General features: G+C 43.0%; 1 protein-coding gene across 1 annotated transcript; it reads left to right on the forward strand.

Moving 5' to 3' along the window:
- Nucleotides 1-16,082: 16,082 nt before the first annotated feature.
- Nucleotides 16,083-16,874, forward strand: LOC138896215 (uncharacterized). The gene has a single exon (XM_070181002.1). The coding sequence runs from the start codon at nt 16,083-16,085 to the stop codon at nt 16,872-16,874; it is 792 nt and encodes a 263-aa protein (XP_070037103.1).
- The last annotated feature ends 9,817 nt before the right edge of the window (nt 16,875-26,691 follow it).

Here is a 26,691-nt window from a genome sequence, read left to right on the forward strand (position 1 = left end):
TCCATAATTAAATACTATATAAATTTAAGGGAAAAAGGTCAAATATACCCCTCTACTTTAGTATATTATTTATATATACCCTCTGTTATACTATTAGATCATATTTACCTTTACCGTTAGCCAAACTTTTTAAAAATACCCTCCACCTAACGGAAAGCCACCAAATTAATAAAATAATTATTTAAAAAAAAAATCATTAACCCATAACCCGTTAAACCCATCATTTAAAAATACGTAACCTAAATTTCTGAAGCGTCTTAACATATTTTATTTATTTAGAGAGAGACCGAGACTAATGGTGAAAGTAGGATTAGTAAGAACTTATATTTTTGGTTATTAGTTGTTCATGGTGGCATTAGGATGTCATGTTATCACTTTCGGTTATTTTTTTTGTGTGTGGTTATAATATGGCATCCCTTTGTCTAATGTTATGCACACTTGACAGTTGGTTTGTATGTTGGTAACAACTGATATATATTTTAATAATACTTGTATTTGGTTAATACATTAAGTTAGTATACTTAGGTTGTTAAGTTGCTTTCCAACTTGTTTGTGTACTTTCTTTCATTCTTGATGCTTTCCAACTTGATATTAAATTGAATCTCCTCTAATTATTTTCTAATTTTTGTTCATTATAAGTTCAGTTGTTACTAAGAATTATGAGTATCATATCCCATAGTTTGGAATCTAACTTTGGTTCTTAAGGCGTGATTTGGCGATAATTACTTGCTGCCCAAATGCTTAAAGCAAAATAAAAAAATCATGGTGTGTGAATACTCATCAACAAAGGCTCACTATTGGAGGAAGAAATACTTCGGTAGTTTTCCTAAGACTTTAGAACTGTTAACCTAATAAGATGTTATAAACATTCAAGTCATGATGGAAAGAAAATCATAATGAATACTCGGTACAGTTCGACATCGTGGGAAAAAAGAGAGGATCTAAAAGGAAAAAAAAAGAAATTGAAAAAGGTAGAATATAATAAACATACAATAAGGATATTAAAAGAATTGAGACTCAATACAAATGAATATATGATTGTCGATATTTTTATGTCTTTCACTTTTGAGTTCAACAAGTGACTACGAATGAGATGAATAATATGTGAGGAAGAAGTGCACTAAATGAAAGGAGTTTAACGGTTTATTAATGGATTTTAAAAAAATATGTATTTTTTTGTGGCTTTCCGTTAGATGGGGATATTTTTAAAAAGTTTAATTAACGGTAAGAATAGATATATTCCAATAATATAACGGAGGATAAATATGAATAATATATTAAAATAAAGGGGTATATTTAACCCTTTATTCCAAAATTTTATACTTAGATAACCTCCTAATCCTTTAACCAAACCGCCTGTCAAGAGTTATTGAAAGAGTTCTAGTTTTGGCTCTTGAATTTCGCTTCTTTGGATAAACACAATTATAGAAATTTGGAATGATCTCCACGTGGTCTTGTCCCATTTGGACTATTTTCAAATCTTGTTTAATCCCAACACTTCTTAAGACACACCCGTATTGTTGTACTAAAGAAAAATCGTTAATCTGCGCCAAACTGATAATCCGAGTTAAATCGAAAAAAAAATTGATGTGATTTGGTATTGAAAAATAAAATTTGACTATAATTAATTTGATTTGGTTTTAACTAAAAAAAGTCAAATCGAAACCAAATCAACCCGATAGTACATTTATATAATTTTTAAAAATATTTTATACATATAAATATTTATTGTAATGTAATTTATAAATGTTTCTTAAAAATTTTCACAGTTTTCTCTTTTAACGTATTATTTCAAGTTTAGACTTAACATTCTTGAATGGTAAATAAATTTTATAGCCCATAAATATAGTAACTCAAACAAAGTTCAAATCAATACTAATACTAACAAAAGAAATTTAATTCAATACTAGGAATGACGATAGTGTTGGATAATTATTTTAGTTTTACATTGGTTTATAATGAAAATGCATAACTTAATTTATTTTTTTCTTTAGTGCTTAGTTATGTAACTAATATTAGTACTTATTAGCTATACTTATTTTAGCATGACCTATATATTATTTTTAGATTATGTTAATTTTTATTATGGTCTATTAATTAGCAATATTTATTTTATCTTTGTTATTGAATTTTTTAGTATAATGCTATGACTTATCTCATATTATTGTGGTAGTTTCTTGAAAAACACATTATATAGTTGTATTTTACTAGGACTTAAGAAATACTTGGAGCATAAATTACATATTTTATGCTATGACGACTTTACCAGAAAAAAAATCCGAAAACCCGATAAAACCAAGATTGAAAAACCCGACTTTGTTGGTTTGGTTTGGTTTATAAATTTAAAAACCCGACACCATTAATTTAGTTTGATAATTGAAAATTTCGAACCAACCCGACCTATATACACCCCTAATGACCCGATTAATGAATCCTAAATTTGACTTCCCATTGTTTTGAAAAACGCTTTTGTCACACTTATAATGAAAGCTATTTTTGTCTTTCACTCTTATATAGGTTATTTTTCAGCTTTTAACACTAGTACTAGTCTTTGGTCAATTACTAAACCCTTTTAAATCAAGGCTAAAATCACCAAAAGTTGTAACATTACTATTGCTAGACGAGTGATCTTGTCCAAATCGATCAGTAACTCATCGTGATATATAGAACCGAGTCCATAGTTCAAAACAAATATAAATGGCAAGCTCCTTCAGAAGTGAAAAGAGAGAAAGAACGCCATAACAACACAAAAGACTATATAAGGGGACAATCTATTTACCCTTAAAATGAGTAACAATTGAATTTATACACGATTAAAGAATCAGTGATTTAATTTAACACGAATGAACTATGAATAATAAATAATTAAATTAAAAGAAATCAGAGCGATCAAACCAAATGTAATAGATGAATAAGTCTAGCTTTGCAATGGACGTTAGGAAATCGATTCTGATTTAGCCCTCATAACGAGCTCAGTTGCAACTCAATAAGCAAATAATTGAAGAACACTTTGAACTGTAGCTAAAGAACAAAAATTAACTTTATAACTCTAATAATAGTTCTCCCCTATTATCATGTCTAACCGTCTTGTAACGATCTGACCGGTCGTTTTAAGTGTATTAGCCACGATCCCCTATTTACTGCTTTTCCGTATCTGTTTTTGCTTATGTGACTTGCCGGGAGGTCTAGTTTTTGGTTTCGGAGTGTTTTGGGACACTTAGTCCCTAAAACGGAAGCTTAAGTCTTAGGATTTTGACCGTAGACGGAATTGTATGAAGACGACTCCGGAATGGAGTTTCGTCGGTTCCGTTAGCTCCGTTGGGTAATTTTGGACTTAGGAACGTGTCCGAACTGTGAATCTAAGGTCTGTAGCTAATTTAGGCTTGAAATGACGAAAGCCGAATTTTGGAAAGTTTGATCGGGGGTATTTCGGATGCTTAACGGTTTGAATATGGACTTAGGCAAATGGCTGAAGTTTTCTGATATCTGGTGGTTTCGCACCTGCGGTGGGGAGACCGCAGGTGCGTACTCGCACGTGAGGGTGAAGGAGCGTAGAAGCGGGAGTTGAGGAGATGTCCAAGGGATCGCGGGTACGAGGACATTTCCACATGTGCTTGCCCGCACATGCGGAGAGTGAGATGGAGGGGAAGATCGCAGGAGCGGACCTTTGTCCGTAGGTGCGACCACTTGCTCACAGATACGGACCCAATCCCTTAGGTCATTTCCGCACCTGCGAGGGAAATTCCGCAAGTGCGGCATCGCAGGTGCGACGGTAGGTCCACAGATACGGAAGAACTGGGCAGAAAAACAGGATTTCGAGGGTTTGATTCCCATTTCGATTTTGGGACTTTGAGAGCTCGGTGTGAGGCGATTTTTCGAGGTTTCTTCAAGAAGATTGTTGGGGCAAGTAATTCTAACTCGGATTGGACTATATTTCATGAATCTATTATTATTTTTCATCATCTAATTAGGAATTTGAGTTGTAAATTTGGGGGAAAATGGTAGAAACTTCATAGGCTAAAATTTCGAGTTTTGGAAGGTGATTTGAGGTTGGATTCGAGTAATTCTTGTATGGTTGGACTCGTGAGTGGATGGGTGTTCACATTTTGTGACTTTTGTCGGATATCGAGACGTGGACTCAGGGTCGGTTTGAGCCTATTTCAGATTTTGACTTATGAATTCATGTTTTTCTTGTGGAATTGATTCTTTAGGCCTATATTAATGATATCGTACTGCTTGTGGCTAGATTCGGGGTGTTTGGAGATTGATTCGAGGGGCAAAGGCATTGCGGAGTAGGATTTTTGCGCGGTTTGAGGTAAGTAACAGTTTTAAATCTGGTCCTGAGGGTATGAAATCTCGAATTTTAGTATGAAGTGATTATTTTGGAGGAGACGCACATGCTAGGTGACGGGTGTGTGGGCGTGCACCGCGGGGATTGGGATTTGGTCCGTCCCGTGAGACTGTAAAGTAGAATAGCTCATTGTTAATTACATGTTCCCTCTGTCTACTAGAAATTTGATTATCATTCATATTAGAAGCCATGCTTAGGCCATATGTTATCATTGTTGGGACCCGCAACAGTCGAGTACTTATTGATAAACTGCTATTTACTGTCTTGAACTCAGTCACAGTGCTACTTGCGAGTCATATCTCCGTTTCCTTTTGTTTTCTTGTTGACACATTTTTATTAACTCTTTTGGCTGATTTGTATGATTTCTGAAAGACCTAGAGGGATGGAGAGGTTAGTGACTGAGATAGGACCTGAGTGTCGAGCTGTGAGCTATGTGAGAGTATATGGATCGGGTTGCACGCAGCAACGAGCCTTATGGCTATTTATGGATTGTGGATCGGGTTGCATGCCGCAACGAGCCTTATAGCTACTTATATAATTAGGTCGGGTTACACGCCGCAACGATATAGCGCTTGGGCTGAAAGGAGCTCCTCTGGAGTCTGTACACCCCTAGTGAGCGCAGGTACCTATTGAGTGTGAGTACTGAGGGCTGAGAGCCGAGTGATTTGAGCTGTTATGACGAATTGAGTGACTGTTGCCCTGTGAGGCTGCACTTGTCTTTTCATTTGTTGATGCACTTAGTTGCTATCTGTCATTGTTGTAAAAATTCTGAAAGATTCTATATCTGGATTACCTGAACTTTAACTATATAAAACTGATTGGACTTAAACTGTCGGATGTGAAAGCATGTCTATTCTATGTTGGAATTATTGAAAATGAACTGTAATTGTATAGCTCGTCACTGCTTCTCAGCACCTTATTTATTTATGTTACTTGCTGAGTATTGTACTCATGCTACACCCTGCACTTCATGTGCAGATCCAGGTGTGTTTGATCATGAAGGTCGTTGAGTTCGTGCGCGATCGAGTACCGGAGACTGCGAGGTAGCTACCGGCGTCCCCAGACCTTGTCACTCCTTCTATGTTTTCTTTCTTTTCCGTATTGATACCTAGACACGGTTTTTATTAGACTGGATATCTAGATGCTCATGACTTGGTGACATCTCGACGTTTGGGGCTATCTTTCTGCATTTTATTTTGAATTCAACTTCGGTTTTTGTAAAACTTTCTAGTATAAAAAAGCTTTGAATTGTCCTTTTTATGAAATATTGAAATATTTTGAAAGGTCGGCTTGCCTTGTACCATCGATAGGCGCTATCACGACAGGTTAGAATTTTGGGTCGTGACAAGTTGGTACCAGAGCCTAGGTTACATAGGTCTCACGAGTCATGAGCACGTTTAGTAGAGTCTTGTAGATCGGTACGGAGACCTCTGTACTTATCTTCGATTGGCTGCCAAAACCTTAGGAAATTTCACATTCTTGAATTCTTGTCGTGCGAATCTTTGATTCTGGTAACTAAATTTATGTTGTTCTAATTCTCTCGCAGATGGTGAGGACGCAAACTACGGGGCAGGATAGACAGCCACCAGTAGCACCAGTCAGGGCCGCAAGAGGCTGAGGTCGCAATAGAGGCCGCGGTAGGGCAGAGGTGCAGCTCGCACCGCAACTAGGGCAGCACCTGCAGATCCACCAGTTGCCCCCGTTCAGGAGCAGGCTCCAATTGTGGACGAGCCTGTGGGACCAGCTCAGGCACCACCTGTGCCTATTATGATTCAAGGCCTTCAGGAGGCCATAGCTCAGATCCTGACTGCGTGTACCAGTCTTGCTCAGGTGGTCTCTACTCCGTCCGCAGTAGCCACTTCTCAGGCCGGGGGAGGTGCTCAAACTCCCGCCGCCCGTACACCAGAGCAGGTGGTACAGGGATTCCAGACACCAGGGGCACCACCAGCCTAGCTGGCTACAGCTGCTCAGGACTATGTGGTTCCTGTCATGCCTGATGATGAGCAGCGTCGATTGGAGAGGTTTGGGAGACTCCAGCCTCCATGTTTCAGCGGTGCCGAGGGAGAGGATGCACAGGGCTTCTTAGATAGGTGCCAGAGGATACTCAGTACAACAGGTTTACTAGAGGCCAGTGGGGTCTCGTTTACTACTTTTCAGTTCTCTGGGGCTGCCTTCAGTTAGTGGGAGGCTTACGAGAGACGTAGGCCGGTCGGCGCAGCACCCCTTATATGGCAGTAGTTCTCCAGTCTATTCCTGGAGCAGTTCGTGCCACAGTCCCGCAGAGAGGAGCTGCGCAGGCAGTTCGAGCAGCTTCGTCAGGGTGATATGTCTGTGACGTAGTATGAGATGAGATTTTCAGAGTTGGCCGGTCATGCTATCTGGTTGGTTCCCACAGACAGGGAGAGGATCAGGAGGTTCATAGTTGGCCTCACTTTTCAGCTGCGATTTCTTATGACTAGAGAGAGAGTGTCTGGTACTACTTTTGATGAGGTTGTCAACATTGCTCGTTAGATTGAGATGGTTCGCAGCCAGAGCGGGTCGAGAGGGAGGCCAAGAGACCTCGTGGTCAGGGTGGATTTAGCGGTGTTCCTTCTGGGGGTAAGTCCCACCACGGTAGAGGTCGTCCTTTCAGACATGCTCAGACAGCTCGCCCAGTTCACCGTGGTGCACTATCGGGCCATAGTTCACACAGTTATGAGCAGGGCCATTCATCGCTCAGTGCTCTCCCAGCTCAGAGTTCGTCCCGTGCTCCATCGGGTCTGGGTTCGTATATGCCAGGTCCTTCTACCAGTTATCCCGGTGCTCGGGGCTCCCTTCAGTCCCCAACACCAACACCGGGGAGTTGCTATGAGTGTGGAGAGTTTGATCACCTGAGGAGGCAGTGTCCCCGGCTAGTGGGAGGTCCAGCTCAACAAAGGAGCCAGCCTATGACATCAGCACCAGTTTCTTCACCACCCGCTCAGCCAGCTCGGGGTGGAGCCCAATTAGCTAGGGGCCGCCCGAGAGGGGGAGGCCAGGCTCGTTTCTATGCTCTTCCTGCCAAACCAGATGCCATTGCTTTGGATGTTGTGATTACAGGTATTGTCTCAGTTTGCCATAGAGATGCCTCTGTATTATTTGACCCTGGTTCTACTTATACATATGTGTCCTCGTATTTCACTCATTTTCTAGATATGCCCTGTGAGTCTCTAGTTTTACCTATTTATGTGTCTACATCGGTAGGCTATACTGTCATTGTGGACCGTGTATATCAGTCATGTGTGGTGACTATTGGGAGTCTGGAGACTAGAGTGGATCTCTTGTTGCTTAGTATGGCCGATTTTGATATGATTTTGGGTATGGATTGGATGTCTCCTTGTCATGATGTTCTAGATTATCACGCTAAGACCGTGATGTTGGCGATGTCGGGGTTGTCGAGGGTTGAGTGGAGCGACTCTATAGACTATGTTCCCAGTAGAGTGATTTCATACTTGAAGGCTCAGCGGATGGTTGAGAAGGTTTGTCTATCTTATCTGGCCTTTGTGAGGGATGTTAGTGCAGCGACCCCTGCTATTGATTTTGTTCCGGTGGCGCGTGATTTTCCGAATGTGTTTCCTGCAGACCTACCGGGCATACCGCCCGACAGGGATATTGATTTCGGTATTGATTTGGTGCCGGGCACTCAGCCCATTTCTATTCCACCGTATCGTATGACACCGGCAGAGTTGAAGAAATTGAAGGAGCAGCTTTAGGAACTTCTTGATAAGGGGTTTATTCGGCCTAGCATGTCACCTTGGGGTGCACCAGTTCTATTTGTAAAGAAGAAGGATGGTACTATGAGAATGTGTATTGATTACAGGCAATTGAACAAGGTCACAATCAAGAACAAGTATCCATTACCGCGTATTGATGATTTGTTGGACCAACTTTAGGGAGCGAGGGTATTCTCCAAGATTGATTTGAGGTTAGGGTATCACCAGCTAAATATTCGGGACTCAGATATTCTTAAGACAACTTTTAGGACCCGATATGGCCATTATGAGTTCCTTGTGATGTCTTTTGGGCTGACCAACGCCCCAGTAACATTCATGCATCTGATGAACAATGTGTTTCAGCCTTATCTTGACTCGTTCGTTATTGTATTCATTGATGACATCCTGGTGTACTCTCGTAGTCAGGAGAAGCATGCCCAACATCTGAGGATTATGTTACAGCGGTTGAGGGAGGAGAAACTTTATGCAAAGTTCTCCAAGTGTGAGTGTTGGCTCAGTTCAGTGGCGTTCTTGGGACACGTGGTGTTTAGTGAGGGTATTCAGGTAGACCCGGAGAAGATAGAGGCGGTTTAGAGTTGGCCCAGACCATCCTCAGCCACGGAGATTCTGAGTTTTCTCGGTTTGGCTAGTTATTACCGCCGTTTTGTAGAGGGCTTCTCATCTATTGCATCGCCCTTGACTAAATTGACCCAAAAGGGTGCTCCTTTCAGGTGATCGGAGGAGTGCGAGGAGAGATTTCAGAAGCTCAACACTGCTTTGACCACAGCTTCAGTTCTAGTTCTGCCATCAGCTTTTGGTTCTTACACAGTGTATTGTGATGCCTCGCAGATCGGTATTGGGTGTGTTCTGATGCAGGGGTAGAGTGATTGCTTATGCTTCGCGCTAGTTGAAGCCTCATGAGAAGAACTATCCTATCCATGACCTTGAGTTAGCAGCTATTGTTCATGCCTTGAAGATTTGGTGGCACTATTTATAACGGGTCCATTATGAGATTTACATTAATCACCAGAGTTTGCAACATCTGTTCAAACAGAAGGATCTTAACTTGCATCAGAGGAGATGGTTGGAGCTTTTTAAGGACTATGATATCACCATTTTATACCATCCCGGGAAGGCCAATGTGGTGGCCGATGCCTTGAGTCGTCAGGCGAAGAGTTTGGGGAGCTTAGCATATCTTCCAGCAGCAGAGAGGCCGTTGGCATTGGATGTTCAGGCCTTAGCTAGCCAGTTTGTTAGATTTGATGTTTCTGAGCCGAGTCGAGTATTGGCTTGTATGGTCTCTCGGTCTTCTATTTATGGTTTTATCACGGAGCGTCAGTATGATGACCCTCATCTGCTTGTCCTTAAGGACATGTTCCAGTACAGTGATGCTAAGAATGTCACTATTGGGGATGATGGTGCATTGAGGATGCAGGGCAGGCTATGTGTGCCCAATGCAGATGGGTTGCGTGAGCTGATTCTCCAGGAGGCTCACAGTCCGCGGTATTCTATTGATTCGCGTGCCGCGAAGATGTATCAGGACTTGAGACAACATTACTGGTGGAGGAGAATGAAGAAGGACATAGTGGAGTACGTAGCTCGGTGCCTAAATTTCCACCAGGTGAAGTATGAGCATCAGCGACCAGGTGGGTTGCTTCAGTAGTTACAGATTTCGGAGTGGAAATGGGAGCGGATCACTATGGATTTTGTTGTTGTGCTTCCACGGACTCAGCGGAAGTTTGATGCAGTTTGGGTGATTGTGGATAGGCTGACCAAGTCAGTTCATTTCATTCCTGTGATGACTACCTATTCTTCTGAGCAGCTGGCTTGAGTGTATATCAGCGAGATCGTCAGGCTTCATAGCGTACCGGTATCTATCATCTCTGACCGGGGTACGTAGTTTACATCACGGTTCTTGAGGGCCGTACATTATGAGTTGGGTACTCGAGTGGAGTTGAGCACAACATTTCACCCCCAGACGGACGGACAGTCCGAGCGCACTATTCAGATATTAGAGGATATGCTTCGTGCGTGCGTGATGGAGTTTGGGGGTTTGTGGGATCAGTTCTTGCCACTAGCGGAGTTTGCCTACAACAACTGTTATTAGTCGAGCATCCAGATGGCTCTTTATGGTAGGCGGTGTAGGTCTCTAGTGGGTTGGTTCGAGCCCGGCAAAGCTAGATTATTAGGTACAGACATGGTTGAGGATGCTCTAGAGAAGGTTAAGGTGATTCAGGATAGACTGCGCACAGCCCAATCCAGATAGAAGAGTTATGCAGATCGGAAGGTTCGCGATGTTGCATTCATGGTTGGAGAACGGTTCTTGCTCCTGGTGTCACCCATGAAGGGTGTTATGAGGTTCGTAAGGAAGGGTAAGCTGAGCTCGAGGTTTATCGGTCCATTTGAGGTATTGCAACGTGTTGAGGAGGTTGCTTATGAGCTTGCCTTACCTCCCAGTCTAGCAGGAGTTCATCTGGTATTCCATGTTTCTATGCTCCAGAAGTGCCACGGCGATCCGTCTTACGTGTTGGATTTCATATCAGTCCAGTTGGACAAGGATTTATCTTATGTTGAGGAGCCGGTGGCGATCCTAGATAGGCAGGTTCGAAAGCTGAGGTCGAAGAATATTGCTTCTGTGAAGGTTAAGTGGAGGGGTCAGCCGGTCGAGGAGGCGACTTGGGAGACCGAGCATGATATGTGCAGCCGTTATCCTCATCTTTTCACCACTTCAGGTATGTATCTATGCTCGTTCGAGGACGAACGATTGTTTTAAGAGGGGGAGGATGTAATGATCTGACCGGTCGTTTTGATTGTATTAGCCCCGATCCCCTATTTACTTCTTTCCCCGTATCTGTTTCTGCTTATGTGACTTGCCGGGAGGTCTTGTTTTTGGTTTCAAAGTGTTTTGGGACACTTAGTCCCTAAAATGGAAGCTTAAGTCTTAGGATTTTGACCGTAGTCGAAATTGTGTGAAGACGACTCCGGAATGGAGTTTTGTCGGTTCCGTTAGCTCCGTTAGGTGATTTTGGACATATGAGCGTGTCTGGACTGTGAATCTGAGGTCTGTAGCTAATTTAGGCTTGAAATGGCGAAAGTCAAATTTTTGGGAAGTTTGATCGGGGGTGTTTCGAATGCTTAACTGTTTGAATTTGGACTTAGGCAAATGGCTGAAGTTTTCTGATATCTCATGGTTTCGCACCTGCGGTGGGGATACCGCAGGTGCATACTCGCACTTGCAGGTGAAGGAGCGCAGAAGCGGGAGTTGAGGAGATGTCCAGGGGTCGCAGTTGCGAGGACATTTCCGCATCTGCGAGCCCGCAGATGCGGAGAGTGAAATGGAGGGGAAGATCGCAGGAGCAGACCTTTGTCCGCAAGTGTGCACGCGCAGGTGCGACCACTTGCTCGCAGATGTAGACCCAGTCCTTTAAGTCATTTCCGCACCTGCGAGGAAAATTCCGTAGGTGCGACTGTAGGTCTGCAGATGCGAAAGAACTGGGCAGAAAAATAGGATTTCGAGGGTTTGATTCCCATTTCGATTTTGGGACTTTGAGAGCTCGGTGTGAGGCAATGTTTCAAGGTTTCTTCAAGAAGATTGTTGGGGTAAGTAATTCTAACTCGGATTGGACTATATTTCATGAATCTATTGTTATTTTTCATCATCTAATTAGGGATTTGAGTTGTAAATTTGGGGGGAAATGGTAGAAACTTCATAGGCTAAAATTTCAAGTTTTGGAAGGTGATTTGAGATTGGATTTGAGTAATTCTTGTATGATTGGAATCGTGAGTGGATGGGTGTTCACATTTTGTGACTTTTGTCGGATATCGAGACGTGGACTCAGGGTCGGTTTGAGCCTATTTCAGATTTTGACTTATGAATTCATGTTTTTCTTGTGGAATTTATTCTTTAGGCCTATATTAATGATAGTGTACTGCTTGTGGCTAGATTTGGGGCGTTTGGAGATTGATTCGAGGGGCAAAGGCATTGCGGAGTAGGATTTTTGTGTGGTTTGAGGTAAGTTACAGTTTTAAATCTTGTCCTGACGGTATGAAACTCCGTATTTTGGTATGATGTGATTATTTTGGAGGTGACGCACATGCTAGGTGACGGGCGTGTGGGAGTGCACCGTGGGGTATTGGGACTTGGTCCATCCCGTGAGACTGTAAAGTCGAATAGCTCATTGTTAATTACATGTTCCCTCTGTCTTCTAGAAATTTGACTGCCATTCATATTAAAAGCCATGCTTAGGCCATATGTTATCAATGTTGGGACCCGCAGTGGTCGAGTTCTTGTTGATAAACTGCTATTTGCTGTCTTGAACTAAGTCACTGTCCTACTTGCGAGTCATATCTTTGTTTCCTTTTGTTTTCTTATTGACACATTTTTATTAACTTTTTTGGCTGATTTGTATAATTTCTGAAAGCCCTAGAGGGTGGAGAGGTTAGTGACTGAGATAGTTCCTGAGTGTCGAGCTGTGAGCTATGTGAGGGTATATGGATCGGGTTGCACGCAGCAACGAGCCTTATGGCTATTTATGGACTGTGGATCAGGTTGCATGTCGCAATGAGCCTTATAGCTACTTATATGATTGGGTCTGGCTGCACGCCGCAGCGATATAGCGCTTGGGCTGAAAGGAGCCCCTCCGGAGTCTGCACACCCCAATGAGCGCAGGTACCTATTAAGTGTGAGTACTGAGGGCTGAGAGCCGAGTGATTTGAGCTGTTGTGACGAGTTGAGTGACTGTTGCCCTGAGAGTCTGTACTTGCTTTTTCATTTGTTGATGCACTTAGTTGCTATATGTTATTGTTGTGAAATTTCTGAAAGATTTTATATCTGGATTACCTGAGCTTTAACTGTATAAAATTGATTAGACTTAAACTGCCGGATGTGAAAGCATGTCTATTCTTTGATGGAATTATTGAAAATGAACTATAATTGTATAGCTCGTCACTGCTTCTCAGTCCCTTATTTATTTCTATTACTTGCTGAGTTGGTTGTACTCATGCTATACCCTACACTTCATGTGCAGATCCAGGTGTGTTTGATCACGGAGGTTGTTGAGTTCGTGCGCGATCGAGTACCGGAGACTACGAGGTAGTTGCCGGCGTCCGCAGAACTTGTCACTCCTTCTATGTTTTCTTTCTTTTCTATATTGATACTTATACACTGTTTTTATTAGACTGGATATCTAGATGCTCATGGCTTGGTGACACCCCGATGTTTGGGGATATCTTTTCTGTATTTTATTTTGAATTCAACTCCGGTTTTTGTAAAAATTTCTAGTATGAAAAAGCTTTGAATTATCCTTTTTATGAAATATTGAAGTATTTTGAAAGGTCGGCTTGCCTAGTACCATCGATAGGCGTCATCACGACAGGTTAGAGTTTTGGGTCGTGACACATCTTTTCCCTTACTCTCGGCCCTTTACTCTACTCGGACTCGATGCTCGGTCGTGACCGGTCCCGGGTGCATCATTCATCCTCTCCGAGCTCTAACACATGGAACCCCTCGGCTTTACTCGAGGTCATGTCAGATCGTGCTTCCCCCTCTTTTCTTTATCCCAGGTTTTACCCGTACACAGATAGTCCCCTCACTTTTTGGAGAGCAGATTTATCAAAAATGACAAGAAGTGACTGACGGACCCCGGTTCCTTCCACTGTACACTACAAACGGGCCGCTGAGTCACTGAAACGTCCCCTCAATCGTGCCGTTCTGACTTCGGACACGTGTCAGACGCTAGTTGACCGTCCTCGAATGCCAAACGTCATGCATTAAATACTTCCCTCCTATAAAAGCTTTGGTTTTCTTTTCTTTTTTTCACTTTTTACTCTCCGATTTCGAATCTTCTTGAGTTACCCTCGAAATATTTACTTGTTTATCATTCTCCCAGATCTTTACGAATTGTTCTTCATATCTTCATTTCTTCATCCTTAATCTTCAAATCTTCATATTTCGCCATCTTCATACCCATCTTAAAACCTTCATACCCAGTCTTCAAACCTTCATATCCCCAGATAATGATGGCAAAAACTTCAAAATCTGTGCCTCAACATACTGCCCCTTCATCTTCTTCCTCGACCGTTGATGTCGAAGCGACCCTACCGGTAGCACCCCCGGAACCTCCTCTTAAGGTTTTTATCCCCGGGGGCTGCTCTATAGACAATGATTTTAAGGTCGAAAAGGCCTCCAAACAAGGAGATCAAGGTGGGGAGGTATGGATGTATATCTGTTCTATTAGCGAGGATACACTCCCGACGGTTCAGGAGGAATGCAAGTGGGAAGGCAAGGAAGTAGTCATCCCCAGCCCTGATGAGGACATCACCAAGCATGAGGAGGGGTACTTAAGCATTTATACGTACCCCTTCACTCTTGGCCCGTGGAGACGATAGTCCTCGATTTCTGCAAAAGCTACGAAGTCTGCCTTGGGCAGATCCACCCGACTTTTTGGAGGATCGTGATTCTCCTTCGTCACTTCGTCAACAACACGGAGGAGCCCCAATTCACTATCGACCATCTGCTTTGCATCAACGGACCTCGAATCTTTGGGGGGGGGGGTTAATTAAACTTACATGTCGGGTAAAGAAGGCTCTATTCTCGAGCATCGACGAGGACATGGATCGAGGCTGGCAGGGGAGATTCGATAGGGTGAAGACCGAGGATCTCATTTCCCTCGAATTTTTTCCGTTCCCTGAGAAGTGGAACCTAACACGTAAGTTTATCTCTACTCGAGTTGTTAAAATAGTTCTTTGAATTTATTCTTTTTCCTCATCGCCTGGCTTTTTTGTTGTGCACCGGTCGCCCGAGTCCCAATGCAGCCCCCCGTTTCAAGGAGTAGGTTGAGGGGATCTGTAAATAACTGACATACTCTGAGCGCGAGTGGCTCAAACTTTCAAAAGGCAAATGTGAGGCCCGTTCCCATGGTAAGTATATCCCTTCTACTGATTTGAATTTCCCTTTCGTTCCACTGTCATTTTGGCTAAGTCTTTTTCTTCCTTCCATAGGTTTGCCAAGGACCATCGAGCTTTGGGTGGTGGACGAGGATAAGGCCTCGTTCCCATCTACAAAACCCTTCGCTTCGGGAAAGCCTGCCACCGGAGCCGCTGTGAAGAAGGAGGAGAAAAAGAGAAGAAATAAGGGGTCTTCTGGCTCCTCGGATGATCCATTCGAGGCCAAGAAAAATAGGGTCATGGTCAGGGTCCGAAAGAGTACCAAGAAGAGTACTAGGGCCAGGGTATCGTACCCTGATTCTCTCTATCGGCTCACGGATTACCCTAAAGATGATGACATAGAGTTTGTCTCCCATGAGCTGTCCATCGCAATAGAAGAGTAGGCAGCACCGGAGGGAGGCGACCATAAGGCTGAACCCTCTTTAGTTTGGGAGCTCAAGGGAAAGCCCGAGGATTCTGGTTCTCTAGAAGCTACTCCGGTTCTGAGAGAAGCTGTCGGCGTCATTAACATTCCGAAGTCACCGTCTCACACGGAGTCCCTTTTTTATGAGGCCCGGGTCTTTAGAGAAAAACTGAGTGAGGCATCACGTGCTACACATGAGGCCCTTAACTTGTTTTTTGAAGGCATTGTCGTCGGTGTGCTAGAGGAATACTCCTGTTTTGGCCACCTGGAGATCCCGAGAAAGGAGGTGTTGCCGGAGTCAAGTGGACCGAGCTCAATCCCAAATCTTGTGAAGCAGTTCCCCGCCCCGAGCACGGATCCTAACCGTAAGAGAATGGTCATGTTTACAATATCGGCGGATACCAGGCTGCTATCTGGGCCGGTTGGCATAGCCAGCTACCTTCGTTGCTTGGTAACCAAAGAGGACCAAGAAAAGATGAATGAAATGGACACGCCGAGCCTTTCAACGAGGAACAACAGGCGTTGAACATGCTATGTTTCCTTTTCCTTATATCTTTAAAGGGTTCATTTAGCCTTAGCATACTTTAATGGTTTCAACATTTTTATACCTCAGGCCTCGATGCTTCATCATGAGAGCTTCCACTAGTCTCGGATGGAAGTGGATCATCTCAAGTTCGAGCTTAAAGAGCAGGTCCGGCAGAAGGACATGTACAAATATCTTAGTGAGCAAAAAGATGAGGCCCTAAAGGACTTTCCCGTCCTCCAAGCCGAGCTGGAAAGAGCTCAAAATGAGGCCTCGACGGTGAAACAGGAACACGTCGTTCTAGTCAAAAAGGTAATGGTGTTTGAGATTAATAACGAGAGGTTAAGCGTAACTACTAACGCCGCAAACTCGCAGGTCCAAGAGAAGATAGACCTGATCGACCAGCTCAAGGCCGAAATGAACGAGGTTAAATCCTCGACCGAGGAGTTGAGGAGAAAACTGTATCTCCTGGCCTCGGAAGGGGATGCCACCAAAGAGGATTTGGCATCAGCCAAGGATCAGCTCCGGTTGATGAAGGATAAAGCCTACAAATGGTCTCGACAAAATGACGAGCTCCGAGCAAAACTGGACACGGCCTTCACGGAATGGGATGCCCTCGGCCGGGAGTACACTGCACTGAAGTCCAAGTTAGAAACGGCTTCGAACGAGTCCTCCAAAGTTCAGGATATGCTTGCCCAATATAAGAACAATGTGGAAGTGGCCGAGGCCCGTATAATAACAAAGGATGAGCACTTGAAGTGGCTATTATGGAGGAAAACACTCGAGGAGATTCATGCCTGGGGGTTCGATCTAGTGGCCGAGATCAAAGAGGCGAAGAGGTCGAGGCCAAAGAGAGATACGAGCCCGAGGGTTCGGCCAGCGAGTTATGCTCCGGTGAAGACTAGGCGGGAAATGCCTTAGTTTATTTTTTGTTTTCTCTTGTACATTTTTTTAAAATTTTATTTTGGGTCCGCTTCACAGCGCCTCTGTAAATACCTTTTGGTACATATATAAAAAAATTCCCTTCGGCTATATTGTGTCCTTTACTTTTTAGTATTTGCTTTATGTTCAAGACTTATAACTTGTGTTTCGGTCTTCAAAATATGTGCCTTAACATAGAATTTGACACAAGTTAGATTGTTCATTCCCCCGAAGCCCGGATGAGGCCTGTTTTAAGTAACAACTCTGAGTTTCTTTGACTTCGGAGGATCCAATAAAAACGAAGTCTTTATTAGAATATTCGAATGTTTTAATCGGCTATGATTATTCTTTGCAGAAGGTGGCTCTTTTCATAGCTGGGTATGAAGTAATCTTTCATTTGATTAAAAAATGTGTAAGGACCTTACTTTTTATGTACGGACTCAGACGTTTCCAAGTTGTTTTAAGTCGGCCGTAGCCTTTCGTGTTTGGGCCCTACCTAGCAGGCTCGGTGTCTCTGAGGTTTTGTGGCCTGAATTGTCCGATCTTATTATCGGGTAGCAGTACCCGGTTCAGGGAGGCCCGTAGGATTAAGGGTTTTGAATCTTATATTCACATTAAGTAACTTAAAGAAAATAGTGCTGGTGCAAATATGAACCGATGGGATATAGAAGGCAAACTTCTTTTATTACTTTGAACGTAGTGTACATAATCGAAGGTACAAAAGCTATCTGCCATGGAGAGAATGAGTTATATGGGCACGGTTCGTTTGACCCTTACAATCAATTCTAATATTCAAGCCTTGGCTTTCAATAACGAATAAAAAATAAAATGCCTTCTTAATTTCCGAACATAGGGCCTTCTCTCAGGGTGTGACGGCCCCTAGTATTCGAGATTGAATTTGTGAGGGCTCGAATAATATTGGTCTAATACGGGTGATCCTCATTCCCCGGCCTTAGGCCGTTCTTCAAAACTAAGGTAGCACATTTTACTGTTGCCTCGTTAAAAACCTTATCGTAAAACCCACTTCGGGAAAAAATCGGTCAAATGGAAAAAAGAGTACAGCACGTGCTTTCAGACCTAGTCTTTGGATTCGATTTTGACTGAGTACCTGCATGGGTTAGTTCAAAGAGTGATAATCCGTAAAGAATATTGTGTTCATACCTTAGCGGTAGTATCGTTTTAGGTGTGCCACATTCCAACTATTGGGTAGTTGTACCCCATTTTCGGATTCGAACTAGTACGAGCCTTTCCCGGTTATGCCGATTACTCTATACAGTCCCTCCCAGTTCGGGCCTAGTTTCCCATCATTCGGGTTCCTGGTGTGTAGTGTAATTCTCCTCAGTACCAAATCCTCAATTTGGAAGTGTCGAAGGTTTGCCCTTCGGTTGTACTATCTCCCCGTGTGTTGTTTTTAGGCTGCTAACCGGACTAGTACGGCTTCTCGCCTTTTGTCTGATAAGTCTAAGTTCGTGCCCATGGCCTTGTCATTTAACGTTTCTGTAGCGTATTGGAACCTCAAACTCGGTTCTCCTACTCATACTGGAATCAGAGCTTCCGCGCAGTAGACTAGAGGGAACGGTGTTTCACCGGTGCTTGACTTCGAAGTCGTTCGGTATGCCCACAAGACCTCGGGCAAAATTTCCTTCCACTTCCCTTTTGAGTTGGTCAATTTCTTCTTCATGTTCTGGAGTATAGTTTTGTTCGTTGATTCTGCTTGACTGTTCCCACTTGGGTGGTAGGGCATCGACAAAATCTTTTTTATTTTGTGGTCTTCAAAAAATTTACTAACCTTGCCGTCGATGAACTGCCTCCTGTTGTCGCAAGTGATCTCGGTTGGTATCCTGAACCGACATATTATATGATCTCAGATAAAGTCAATGACCTCTTTTTGCCGAAACTTCTTGAATGCCTGTGCTTCAACCTACTTGGAGAAATAATCGGTCATAAGTAATATGTATTGGGCCTTACCGGGCGCCCATGGCAGGGGACCGATGATGTCCATCTCCCGTTTCATGAATGGCCAGGGGGAGAGGACCGGGTGAAGCATCTCCCTAGTTGGCAAATCATCGGGGCGTGCCTCTGGCACTCGTTGAACTTTGGACGAAGTCTTTTGCATCTTTATCCATTTTGTTCTAGTAATACCCATCTCTGATCAATTTCTGAGCCAAGGACTCTGCTCCTGAATGGTTTTCATAAGTACCCTCGTGTACTTCCCTCATCACGTAGTCGGTCTCCCCCAAACCCAAGCACCTTGCTAATGGCCCGTAAAATGATATTTGGTATAATGTTCCACCAACCAAGCCAAACCTGGTAGCCTTAGTACGTAGGGCCCTCGATTCCTTGGGATCCGACGACAATTTCCCTTTCTGGAGGTAGTCAATGAATTTGTTTATCCAATCCCAAGTCAAGCTTGTCGAGTTTACATCTGTGTGACCTTCCTCAATCACCGAGTTCATCAATTGCACTACCGCTACGGAATTGAATTCGTCGGAGTCGACTGACGACCCTAGATTAGCCAATGCATTGGCCTCATTATTTTGATCTCAAGGTACATGTTGTAGAGTCAATTCCTTGAATTGGTGCAAGGTCACTTGCAACTTATCCAAGTATCTCCACATCCGGTCCTCTTTTACTTCAAACATCTCATTGACTTGGTTAACAACGAAGAGGGAGTCATACTTGGCTTCGATCACCTCAGCCCCCAAGCTCTTAGCCAGTTCTAGACCTGCAATCATAGCCTCATATTCGACTTCATTGTTAGTCAATTTTACAGTTATAATATATTACCTTATTACGTTACCCGTAAGTGGTTTTAATACGATTCCCAAATCAGACCCTTACACTTTAGAAGCACCGTTCGTGAATAGGGTCCAAACCCCCGAGCTAGTCCCTGAGGCGAGCAGTAATTCTTTCTCAACCTCGAGGATCAAGACCTATATAAAGTTAGTGACAAAGTCTGCCAAAATCTGAGATTTTATAGCAGTTCGGGGTTTGTACTCGATATCGTACCCGCTAATCTCTAAGACCCATTTGGCTTGCCGGCCTGAGAGCTCGGGTTTATGTATAACATTCTGCAGCGGGCACTAGGTCACGACATATATAGGGTGACACTGAAAGTACGATTTTAATTTCCTAGATACGCTTAATAAGGCGAGTGCTAATTTTTCTAAGTGTGGATACCTTATTTCGACATCGCCTAGGGTTCTACTAACATAACACATAGGAAACTACATACCTTCTTCTTCCTGAACCAGGACACCACTTACCGCTACCTCGAAAGCTGCCAAGTAGAGATATAACTGCGCGTTCGCCTTCGGGGTGTGCAACAAAGGAGGGCTCGATAGGTATCATTTGAGATCTTCCAAATCTTGCTGACATTCCGAGGTCCATGAGAAGTCGTTCTTCTTCTTTAGTAATGAGAAAAATTGGTGGCTTTTGTCGGATAACCTCGAAATAAACTGGCCCAATGCGGCTATCCGCCCTGTCAATATTTGTACTACCTTGACGTTGTCAACTACGGTGTTATCCTTTATGGTTTTTATCTTGTCCGGGTTGGTTTCTATTCCCCGGTTAGATACCATGAAGCCGAGGAACTTGCCCGAGCCGGCCCCGAAGGCGCACTTCTCCGGATTCAGCTTTATGCCGTATTTCCTCAGTGTGTCGAAGGTTTCCTGCAAATACTTCAAATGGTCCTCTGCTTGCAAGGACTTAACTAACATATCATCAATATAAAACTCCATTGATTTTCCTATTTGTTCTTCGAACATCCAGTTAACTAGGCGTTGATACGTGGCACTGGTGTTATTTATCCCAAACGGCATTACGTTGTAACAATAGGTGCTAAATTTAGTTATAAAAGAAGTCTTTTCTTGGTCGCCTGGGTCCATCTGAATTTGGTTGTACCCAGAATAGGCATCGAAAAAACTCAGTATCTCGTGCCCGCCCTTCGCACCGATCATTCGGTCGATGTTAGGCAAAGGAAATGAATCCTTTGGGCATGCCTTGTTTAGGTCCTTATAGTCTACACACATTCTGAGTTTGTTTCCTTTCTTAGGCACGACCACCGTTGGTTAACCAATCTGGGTATTTAACTTCCTGAATTGAACCTATTTTCAAAAGTTTGGATACCTTGTCTTTGATGAATGCGTGTTTGACCTCGTACTGCGATCTCCTCTTCTATTTGACCGGGTGAAAATTTGGATCCAAGCTCAATTTGTGAGTTGCTACCTCCGGTGGGATCCCTGTCATATCTAAGTGGGGCCAGGCAAAATACTCAGCATTAGCTTTAAGGAAATCAATATGTTTTTTCCTGAGCTCTAGAGTTAACCCCGTGCCTAGGTATACCTTTCTGTCTGGTACGTAATCGATCAATATGACCTGCTCCAGTTCCTCGATTGTTGATTTGGTGGCATCGGTATCATCGGGTGCTATAAAGGATCTCGGGACACTGTAATCATCCTCCTTGTTTGTTATGTGTTCCCCCTGTTTTCTAGGCCCAGTCATGGTCGGGATTGCTAATTGCTATTTGGTTTATTTCTCTTCGACCCGTCCCCTACTTTTTGACAATGTGACCACGAGCACATGGATCACTTCCTCGATATCGAACATCTTCTTTGCGGCTGGTTGTTCCCCGTAGACCATTTTGATTCCGCCCGGATTGGGAAACTTCAATACTTGATGTAAGGTCGAAGGCACCACTCTCGTACTGTGGACCCATGGCCTCCCGAACAAGGCATTATATCTCATATCCCCCTCAATCACGTAGAATTTCATTTCCTGGGTGGTCCCGATAGTGTTTTTTGGTAGGGTTATTGCACCCTTCATCGTCTCGCATACCATGTTAAACTCGTTCAATACTCGTACTGTCAGTACGATTTGGTCCAATAATCCTAATTGCTCTACGACCCTCCATCGGATAATGTTGGCCGAGCTACCTAGATCAATTAACACACGGTTAACTCGAGATTTATTGATAAGTATATATATTACTAGTGCATCGTTGTGAGGCTGGATGATGCCCTCGGCGTTCTCGTCACTGAACGAGATGATCCCCTCCGGGATGTAATCCCGAGTGCATTTTTCCCTTTTGATAGAAACTTTGGTGCATTTTATCATTGGCCCTTGTGGGACATCCACTCCCCCAATGATCATGTTGATCACGTGTTGAGGCTCCTCTAGCTCAATTTGTTTGTTGGCGTCCCTATTTTTGATTTTTGTCCCGCTCACTTAGAAATTCTGAAAGATGCCCGTTTTTGAATAGTCAAGCCACTTCCTTCCTTAGATGTCAACAATCTTCGGTCCTGTGACCGTGAGTACCGTGGTACTTACACACCAAGTTGTGAACCCTCTATGCGGGATCGGACTGAAGTGGACTAGGACATTTGGTCTCCTTGATGCGACTAATGGCTGACACTATGCTCACAACGTCCACGTTGAAGTTATATTCCGATAGTCTCGGGACTTCCCTGACCCCAAGTGATTTGTCGAACCATTTTTATTCATCAGACCTCGATTGCTAGCTCCTTGGTTGCTTCTCCTATCATTCCTGATAGGGTGGCGACTAGGTCTATTTGCCCTTCTGTTCGAGATGTATGGCTGGTATCGATCTCGAACTGGCCTTGGCTCCTGGTCCATAATTCCTTTAGATCTGTCGTCCGCCCTGTTTGGGTACACAAACCCTAAAGGGTTCCCCAACTGGTTGTCCTCGACTATGATCTTAGATTGATACCTGTTATGGAAATCGGCCCAAATAACCGCCGAGTACTCTACCAAGTTTTGCTTCAATTGTTGAGAAACAATGGAACTCTGTGGGTTGAGCCCTTGAGCTAATGTCTGAACGGCCCAATCGTCTGCTACCGGGGGCAGGTCCATTTGCTCCTTTGGGAACCTTAACACGAACTCTCTAAGCTTCTCGTTGCCTCTCTGCCTCACTTTGAAGAGGTCCGATTTCCTCGTCTCGGCCTTGATGGCGCCAGCATGGGATTTAACGAAGGCATCTGCAAGCATAGCAAATGAATCAATAGAATTTGGAGGCAAGTTATGATACCATATCATTGCTCCTTTGGACAAGGTTTCCCCAAATTTCGTCAATAACACCGACTCGATCTCGTTGTCTTCTAGGTCATTGCCTTTTATTACGCACGTATAGGAGGTTACATGCTCATTCAGATCTGTGGTCCCTTTATATTTGGGAATGTCAGGCATTCGGAATCTCTTCAAAATTGGCTTTGGTGACGCACTTGGGGGGAAAGGTTTTTGAATGAATTTTTTAGAATCCGGCCCTTTCAATATTGGAGGCGCTCCCGGGATCTGATCGACCCTTGAATTGTAAGTTTCTACCTTCTTGTCATTTGCCTCTATCTTTTTCTCACCAGATTCCACCCGCTTTGTTAGCGCTTCGAGCATTTTCATCACCCCGGAAGTTTACCCGGGTTCGAACTCGTCTAGTTCCACGACAATCTGTTTATATTTTCAAGCATTTTCTCTAACCCGCTCGGGTTCGGTACTGTTTTGGGCGTGACTTTGGGTCTGCAACTGTGCTATTTCCGCTTTCTGAGCTTGTAACATTTTAAAAATCAATCATAAGCTAACCCCATCACCTTCTCCTTCAGGTGCTTCTCGATCAGTGGGTAGGTTGATGTTGATGGCAACTTGTGAGTGAACATTGACCGGGTCAGCGATTAGGACACCATTAGGATCAATAGGGGGTACGTCATTGTTGGGTACCATGTTATTATTTTCACTGTGGTGACCTGACTCTGTATAACCGTTCAAGTGAACAGACTGAAAATTTGACATTTTTGGATTAACATGAAATCAAACTTCAAAGATCAAGTGTAAAATAGGGTGTGTTATGGAGATTCATATTAAATCACCACTATTATCCTTGGCCCCGCGGTGCACGCCAAACCGTTTACCCTTAAAATGAGTAACAATTGAATTTATACGCGGTTAAAGGATATGTGATTTAATTTAATACGAATGAACTATGAACAATAAATAATTAATTTAAAAGAAATCAAATCTGTCAAACCAAATGTAATGGATGAATAAGTCTAGCTTTGCAATGGACGTTAGGAAATCGATTCCGATTTAGCCCACACAACGAGCTCAGTTACAACTCAATAAGCAGGCAACTAAAGAACACTTTGAAAAGTAGCTAAAGAACAAAAATTAACTTTATTGCTTTGATATGCGTGTCAATAATGATTTTAAAGTGAAAAGGTTCTCCCCTTTATATAGTAGGGGAGTGTCAATCCTAGTACAAGTCTAAATAAGGTAAAAAATCTTCTCCTTCCAGTAAATGTTGTTATGCAGTTGATATCGGGCGAGGTTTGCACCGTAACATCCGGTTGAGGGCGAATATTACGGCTCCTTGCTTATCGTGTCTAATCGTCTTTTCCCCTAGTCTCGGCCTTTGACTTTGCTTGGACCCGATGCTCGACCGTGTCCGGTCCCGAGTGTATCATTCGTCCTCCCTAGGCTCTGAGGCGTGGAACCCCTCGGCTTTACTCGAGATCATGTCAGATCGTACTTCCCTCTCATTTCTTTACCGGGAAATCGGGGGTAACTTTATCCCCAATTTTACCCGTACACACAATCATACATTAAAATACCAAAAATATTTGGGTTAATCATATGAATAACATTATAGATGCTTGTGATGAGACCCATACAGTTTCCGTAAGTTCATATTGTTGACATAACCCTTAAGTACATACTAGAGATACATACCTTTAAAAGGGGGGGAAAATAGTTAAATGTTAGTGCTATATGAAATTGAATATCTTTGTCATACTTCGTCGCTAGAAAAAGATCTTTTATTAGTTGGGAAAATAATCCCCACAAAAATAATATTCACGGTATATGACTGTAATAAATGTGGATTATTAAAATACAGTAACAAACGATAATAATAAGAGAAATAAAGACACCGAGATTTTTACGTGAAAACCTCTCTGAACAAGGGAAAAATCAAGGCCAGAGAGGAGCAACTGATTTTACTATAACAAGGATTTAACAATTTGTGGTACCGATTAAAATACTCCCAGGCCACTACACACTCAAAGAAATAACCATCTGTTGATTCTTCCACCTCGCTATAATACCGCTCATACTCTCTAATTTTTTCTTATAGAGTATTTTACTTCTTACTCTGTGAATTGCTTTCTTTCTCTCTGTTTGGTGTGTCACGACCCAAAATCCATTAAAGATCGTGATGGCGCCGGACACCATTGTCAGGCAAGCCAACACTAAATACTTAATTCAGGTCTTATTTTAATATTTTTGAAATCATAGTTTCTTCCTTCAATTAAATAGTAGAAGATAGAGTTCACAAAATACATAATAATATCTTTAAAAATTTCAATACATTGCAATCCATAATCATCCCAAAACCCGGTGTCATAAGTGCATAAGCATTAATTAGGAATGTAAAATAAAATACAACAGATGTCCGGATTACAAATTGGACAGGAAAAATGTAAGCACTCTGAGGGACACTCTGTTGGTTGTGGATCGTCGTATAGAATGCAGCTCACCTAAGTCCCCGCCATAATCGTGCCTCTGCGCCCACAAGGCCGCCAAACATATGTGTACCTGCACAAAAATGTGTAGCAAGTGTAGCATGAGTACGTAAATTAACGTGTACCCAGTAAGTATCATGCCTAACCCCGGAGAAGTAGTGACGAGAGGTCGACTTCGACACTTACTAGTGGTCCAATAATATCAGGTACAGTAAAGAAGTGAATGAATATGAGACAGAGTAAATATATGAAACAAACAAGTATAAAATACGTAGTACAATTTTTCTATTCACAATTTACTCAAGCTCTCAACTAGCAAGTTCCCTCCGTAACCGGAGAATATATATAGATATAGTGGATTTCATCAAAGAGGTTGTCATAATCCAAATCAAGGAAAAACCCTCAGATACACTGGCTTCTTGCCAAACGTTACGCACGATTCCACGAGGATAATATATATATATATATATATATATATATATATATATGAAATGACGAGGCGTACGGCCCGATCCAACATAAAAGTAAAAGGTGCACTGCCGAGGGTCAAACGACGCGAACCATAGATGCAACTATTAACCCGCCGAGGCGAACGGCCCGCTCCCATTAGAGTGTGGTACATAAATCCTGCCGAGACGAACGGCCCGATCCCATAAGAGTGGTAGAAGGAAATACCCCGCTCGCGAATCATACGTGCGACGCGGTCAAATATAAATTTAAGGAATCTCCCCGCTCGCGGATCATACTTGCGACGCGGTCAAATATAAATTTAACGTTAAAATCATATCTCTTTCTTGATTCTGTTCAAAATAAGGGAAATTCAGCTTGTAGCTTTTTAAGGAAATTACCCCGCTCACGAAACATACATGCAACGTAGTTACACATAGATTTCTTAAGCTATTATAACATTACTCAATCCTTTTCGAAATTACGAAGTTCAAACGAACCCTTTTAAATCTTACGTTCTTCAATTTCAACTCCTTTCAAAAACATTTAATAAGCAAACTTAATCTCGCTCCCTCTCAAAGCAGACAATAAACATAAATTAATGACAATATCAACATGGCATAATGCGAGCCTAGAACTACAAGGCCATAGGCATAGCTAGTAGCTACGTACGGACTCTCGTCACCTCGTGCGTACGTAGCCTCCACAAATAGAAGCACACAATAATTTAGTTCACCTATGGGGTTAATTCCCTCTTACAAGGTTAGAAAGGAGACTTACCTCGTCCTGAAGCCTACTTCCCAAATTCAAGAACGCGCCCAAACCTCCTAATTTGACGTCGAAAC

Source organism: Nicotiana tomentosiformis, chromosome 7 (assembly GCF_000390325.3).
Source record: "Nicotiana tomentosiformis chromosome 7, ASM39032v3, whole genome shotgun sequence".
In the NCBI taxonomy this organism is placed as follows: Eukaryota; Viridiplantae; Streptophyta; class Magnoliopsida; order Solanales; family Solanaceae; genus Nicotiana; species Nicotiana tomentosiformis.